Genomic DNA, 6,611 nt, shown 5'->3' with positions numbered 1-6,611 from the left:
CTAGACAACCAGGGTTGGGTTGATAAATTAGAAGGTTTACCTAATAGCGAGTTTAAGTGGAGGGCCCCATGGGTAACGTCAGTGAAGGTCCTAATGAGTTGTGGACAAAGGCGTTGGGTACCATTGGTAGGGATCACGGGTTATGTGAGTTATGCTCCTGCCTTAGTGGTAAGACAACTTGGGGGCACGCAGTTCGTTCCCAGGACTATGGGAATTGCTCAATTCTCTGGTTTATTCAAAGATCCCATGGCAGAAGAGGTTTTGGAGATCATCAAGCAAGATTGGAAGCATCTAGTGTTGGTGGAGATGGAAGGGTTAAGAGATCCAAGTGTGAGCGAAGGATATGTAAAATGGAGAGACTCAGCCACTTCAGCCACCCCTTGCGTAGAAGCTAAATCTCCTCAAGATGTAGCGGAGCCTGTTAAGAGAAAAAGGGTGAACATTGAAGATGATTCAGCTGCTTCAGCCATGCCTTGTGTAGAAATCAAATCTTCTCCAACTGAAGAGGAGCCTATCAAGAGAAAGAGAGTTAGTAATGAAGAAGACTTGAGAAGGCAAGTGGAGAGACTACGAATAGAATTGAGCAAGAGCAGAAAAGACAAAGCAATGTTGGAAGAAATGATGCTAGAACAGGATAAAATGAGAACATTTCTAGATAAGCAAATACAGTCTAGAGATGAGAAAATAACAAAGCTGGAGTTAAAGTTGGTTGAGGAGAAGATTGCTAAGGAAGGAAGTGAGAAGGAGCTTAAAGGGATGAGTTTGGATTGGATGCAAAGTTGCTCTGAACTTCAAGCAATGGAGATGGACTTTAGCGATTGCCAAGAAAGTGCAGAATATTACCAAGAAAAATTTGCACAAGTGCAATTCGAGCTGATGGATAGGATTAAGAAGTATGAGGATTTGAATAAGAAATATATGGAGTTGGAAAACGAAAAGGGAGGATTCGAGAATGTTAAAGCAGAGTTAGCAGTCAAGAAGAATGAGATAAAAGTCATGAGGATAAAGCTTGATAAAGAACGAGAAAAGTTGAAGTATTTAGATGAAAAGCTAGTAGCAATGGAGAAGCACAAAGATCAAATCGACGCCAACAACACTGCTTTAAACAGAACCAACATGTTGCTCATAGAAAAAATGACCAAAACAGATGAGCAAATGGATGAAGCTGCTGCACATGCTCGAATGGTCAGAATCAATTCGCGGAATGTGGGGGGAGACATCATTCGCTATCGCCGAAGCCTAGCTGAAACCGATGCCTTTCTATGGAAGATTGAGAACCGTGGTTTTGCTTTCTTACCTTTGGCCAAAGAGTTTAGGGAGGAAAGGGATTAACATGTTGTATTTCTTTTATTTCTAAATGTATTTTTATCCAAGCATTAATGAAAAGGGCGTTGACTCATCTTCTTATGCAAAAATCTGTCTCTTGGTGAACATGATTCAAGCAAACGACTCGAAAGGCAGAACTCCTGTCAAAGCAATGTGACAAGAGAAGGCTTATAATGTGATGTTTGTTATTCGTTCACAAAAAGGATGCATCCATACCAAAAAAAAAAAGCATGCAGTTTTCGATCATGCATCCATCACAATCATACATTTTCTCATACATCTATGCATGCATTTGCAGATTAAGAAACATAGGTCCCCCTCCTAGAATCCACAACACTCGACAAAGAGCAAGAATGGAAAACGAAGGAAGGTCACAACCAGAATCTCAGTACCAAAGAGAACTCGAAGGAGTTCGGAATGATGTGGCGCACTTAACAAATATGTTAGAGCAATTATTAAGAGCCAGAGATGGAGAGGGAACATCTACTCAACCTAATGAAGCACCAGCAGCAGCTCAAATCCCTGTCGCACCTATAAACATAGGGGCTAATACACCAACTAAGCAGAGTCCTGCTCGGCCCATCCAAATCCCTATTACAATGGATTTAACAAATGAAGATCCACATGATTTTAAATTCTCTAATCATGAAGGAGATGATAAGTGGACTGCCCTAGAAGAGAGGCTAAGGGCAATTGAAGGAAATGATTTGTTTGACCCAATTAGGGCCGCTGAGGTATGTTTAGTACCTAATATTGTCATTCCAAAGAAGTTTAGGGTGCCGGAGTTTGTTAAGTATACTGGGATGGAATGTCCGAAGACCCATCTCCGCTCCTACTATAACAAAATGGCAGAGGTTATCCACGACGACAAAATGTTAATATACTTCTTCCAGGATAGTCTGACCGGATCGGCCCTCAGTTGGTATATGAGGTTAGACAATATTAGGATCAGGAAGTGGACAGACTTGGCGGACGCTTTCTTGAAGCAATACAAGTTTAACCTAGAGATTGCTCCTGATAGGACCAGTTTGATCAGCATGGAGAAAGGAAGTCAAGAGTCCGTGAGGGCTTATGCTCAAAGGTGGCGAGACCAAGCTATCAATGTGCAACCTCCGCTGATAGAGACAGAAATGGTGACTTTGTTTGCCAATACTTTCAAGGCTCCATACTATGAACACCTTATGGGTAGTTCAGCACAACATTTCTATGATGTCGTGCGGATCGCCGAGAGGATTGAACAAGGGATCCGAAGCGGGAGAATAGCAGAACCTCTAGAGAAGAGAGGTTTCATTGGAAGGAAGAAAGAAATTGAGGTGAACAACCTAGAAAGAAGAAGCAAAAACTACCAAATACCTACCCCCCGAGTCACTAGTATTAACTTTTCCAAACCCCCCACTCCAAATCAGCCCAATCAAATAAAATTCCCTGCAAATAACCACAACAATTACCAAAGAAAAGATAAACAACCGGCAGAAGAACAACTACCTCCTCTACCCATAACCTTAAAAGAGTTGTATGCCAAGCTGTTGAGTATTGGGCAGATAGCTCCCCTACCCATACCACCTATGCAGCCACCTTTCCCTGCCTGGTACAACCCCGAGGTAACTTGTGAATACCATGCTGGTCATGCAGGCCATAGCATTGAGTCTTGCTTCGCTTTTAAAAGAAAGGTGTTGCAACTAATCAAAGTGGGATGGGTCACTTTTGAGGATTCGCCAAATCAGAATTCCAACCCTTTACCTAAGCATGTTGATGGTAGGGGAGGAGTGAATACCATGGAGATTGGTAGCAAAAAGAGGGTGTTGAAAGTGACCATGGCCAAGCTATACCTGATGTTGGTACAGTCTGGACATTTGGAAGAAACGACTGAGTACTGCACAGGGGAAAGTAACTTTTGCCCTTTCCATAAAAAGGAAGGGCATCACATTGATGAATGCAGTGAATTTCATCAAAAAGTTGCAAGAATGCTGGCTCTAGGAGAGTTTGAGATTGAGGACGTAAGTGACAATGAAGAGGTAGGAATGATAGAGAAATGTAGAATCCAATCAACAGCTAATGGTCGCTCAAAACTTATTAACTAGCCCTCCTATGCAAGCAAAATAAACTATGGAGCGATGCCTGGAGATTATGGTTATACCTCGAATGTTGAAGCTCCTTTGCCGCTGTTCCGAACGGAGATAAGTGGGCTAACTCGGAGTGGTTGTTGTTACACACCTGAAGAGCTAGAAAGACAGAGAAAGGCTAAAGGCAAGGAGTGCTGGACCTCGATAAAGAGTTTGAGGTGAATAAAACCTGTGACTGAGGAAGAAACAATGAGTTCTTGAAACTGATGAAGCATAGTGAATACAATATAGTGGATCAGTTGAAGAAAACCCCTGCTAAGATCTCCATCATGTCTTTAATACTCAACTCGGAGCCACATCGTAATGCTTTGCAAAAAGTATTGAATGAGGCTTATGTGCCCCAAGATATCGAGCAAAAGACTATGGAACATTTAGTAGGGAGGATTCATGCTGCCAATTACTTGTATTTCACGGAAGATGAACTTGACGCTGAAGGAACTGGACATAACAAGCCCTTGTATGTCACGGTCCGATGCAAGGATTGTCTCGTCGGCAAAGTTCTCATTGATAACGGCTCGGCCCTGAATGTGCTACCAAGGCATGTGCTAGATGAAATGCCGATAGATCCCTCACATATGCAACCCAGTGTGATAACGGCGAGAGCGTATGATGGCTCATCAAGGCCAGTTGTAGGGTCAATTGATGTTGAACTAGCTGTGGGTCCACAAGTCTTTCTAGTAACCCTTCAAGTGATGGATATCCTCCCTTCTTATAGCATGCTGTTAGGAAGGCCATGGATACATTCTGCGGGAGCTGTCACCTCTTCGCTACATCAATGTTTAAAATACATTGCCAACGGTGTCCTGGTTACTGTTAAGGCTGAGGAGACTATATCGATGGTAAGAAATGTGGCGGTTCCATTCATTGAAGCAGAAGATTGTAGGGACGGAAACCTTCATGCATTTGAGATTGTGAATACCGAGTGGGTGCCCGAGAACACTGTGTTGAGGAAGCCAGAAATCTCTAAAGCCACTAAAATGGCAGCTAAAATCTTTTTGAAAAACAAGATTCCTTTCCCATATGATATGGAGCAAAGAAGGCCTGAATGGAGGGGTATAATCAAATTAAAAGCTGCAGAACAGAGGTTTGGGCTTGGATATAAGCCCAAGCAAGAGGATTATAAACGAGCTGCTGTGCAAGAAGGAGAAGAGAATGGCTAGGATGGAAGGAAGGAAGCCTGTAGAAGAAAACTTAGCCATCCCTCCAATCAGGATTTCATTTCCAAAGGCCGCATATGTGATACAACCTAATGGGGGACATGGAGACCTCTTTCAAAATCTTTCTTCAATGAACATAAACACTCTAGAGGAAAATCAAGTCAAGGACATTGCTGAGAAAATCGAGGTCCGAAAGGAGGATTGAAGAGATGCCACAAATTGACCATCCACACTTTGGAAGAAGTCACCGGTCAAGACTTTTGTCCCGGAAGCTAGCCGAAGGGAGAAGTTCCAGAATTGGAGACCCAAGAAGCTCCATTGGTTTTTAAAATGTAATCAACAATGATGGTTGGATTATATTTTTATCTATGTGGTTTGTCTTTTTCTGTTTTGTTTTTATTGACAATCGAGGCTCAAGATGTCAATAAAATTTTATTTTTTGTGAGCCAATCTTTTATTTTTAATGAGATCATGCATTTTCAAAATTCATCTTGATGTCTTACTATGCATTTACACATCACTTTCCGCTTTTAGGAACTCTGAAAGCGGATCCTCCACAACAACACCTGCATTTTACATTGAGAATAAATGGCCAAAATTTAAAGAATACATAGTGGCTGTAGAAGATGAGGAATGGGAAGAGGAAAACATATGGGAATTCACAAAATTAATAGAACAACACGAACAGGCTTGGAGGCCCGCTAAAGAGGAACTTGAAACCATAAATGTGGGCAATGAAGAGATCAGGCGAGAGCTGAAGGTAGGGACTTTGATCACCCCTGCAACAAAGGAAGAGTTGATTGCACTGCTCAAAGATTATGTGGATGTCTTTGCTTGGTCATACGAGGATATGCCTGGTCTGGATACGGATATTGTAGTGCATAGAATACCACTGATGGAAGGATGCAAGCCGATTAAGCAGAAGTTAAGGAGAACTCATCCGGAGGTTTTAATCAAAGTAAAGGCAGAAATTGAAAAACAATGGGACGCTGGTTTTTTGGAAGTAGTAAAGTATCCACAATGGGTGTCAAACATAGTGGTGGTACCCAAAAAGGAAGGTAAAATCAGGGTTTGCGTGGACTTTAGGGATTTAAACCGGGCTAGCCCTAAAGATAATTTCCCTTTACCACACATAGATATGTTAGTTGATAATGCAGCACGCAGCTCCACATATTCCTTCATGGATGGGTTTTCAGGCTACAATCAGATAAGAATGGCGCCAGAGGATAGGGAGAAGACGACCTTTGTAACACCATGGGGAACCTTTTGCTACAAAGTCATGCCATTTGGTTTAAAGAATGCCGGGGCCACTTACCAAAGGGCTATGGTGACTTTGTTTCACGACATGATGCACAAAGAGATTGAAGTATACGTGGATGACATGGTTGCTAAATCTAAAGAGGGAGAGAATCATGTCCAAGTATTAAAGAAATTATTTGAAAGATTAAGGAAATATAAGTTGAGGCTTAACCCAGCAAAGTGTTCATTCGGAGTGAAATCCGGTAAGCTGTTGGGCTTTGTGGTGAGTGACAAAGGGATAGAAGTGGATCCTGAAAAAGTAAAAGCTATTCAATCTATGCCACCTCCCAAGACTGAGAAGGAGGTGAGAGGGTTCTTAGGAAGGTTGAATTACATCGCTCGGTTTATATCCCATTTAACCGCGACTTGTGACCCGATCTTTCGATTGTTGAGGAAGAAGAACCCTGGAATATGGAATGAAGAGTGTGATAAAAGCTTTTGAGAAAATCAAACAGTACTTGCTAAAATCCACCTCTGCTTGTTCCTCCCGTACCAGAAAGGCCATTGATTTTATACCTAACAGTAACCGAAACAGCAATGGGATGTGTGCTTGGGCAACAGGATGAAACCGGAAGGAAGGAAAGGGCCATTTATTACCTAAGCAAGAAGTTCACGGAATATGAGTCTAGGTATACTGTGATTGAGAAGCTGTGCTGCGCACTAGCATGGGCTACAAAGAGATTACGTCAGTATATGTGTATCACAC

At 42.2% G+C, this 6,611-nt stretch overlaps 1 protein-coding gene across 1 annotated transcript; it reads left to right on the top strand.

Moving 5' to 3' along the window:
* The first annotated feature begins 306 nt into the window (after positions 1 to 306).
* On the top strand, positions 307 to 6,147 carry LOC140955195 (uncharacterized). The gene is made up of 6 exons (XM_073407111.1): positions 307 to 554; positions 885 to 1,118; positions 1,625 to 3,341; positions 3,662 to 4,533; positions 5,141 to 5,933; positions 6,142 to 6,147. The coding sequence occupies exons 1-6, from the start codon at positions 307 to 309 to the stop codon at positions 6,145 to 6,147; spliced, it is 3,870 nt and encodes a 1,289-aa protein (XP_073263212.1).
* Positions 6,148 to 6,611: the final 464 nt, after the last annotated feature.

This window comes from Populus alba, chromosome 1 (genome assembly GCF_005239225.2).
Source record: "Populus alba chromosome 1, ASM523922v2, whole genome shotgun sequence".
NCBI lineage: Eukaryota > Viridiplantae > Streptophyta > Magnoliopsida > Malpighiales > Salicaceae > Populus > Populus alba.
The sequence above is the reverse complement of the archived record's forward strand: the minus strand, read 5'-3'. Positions and strand labels throughout refer to the sequence as shown.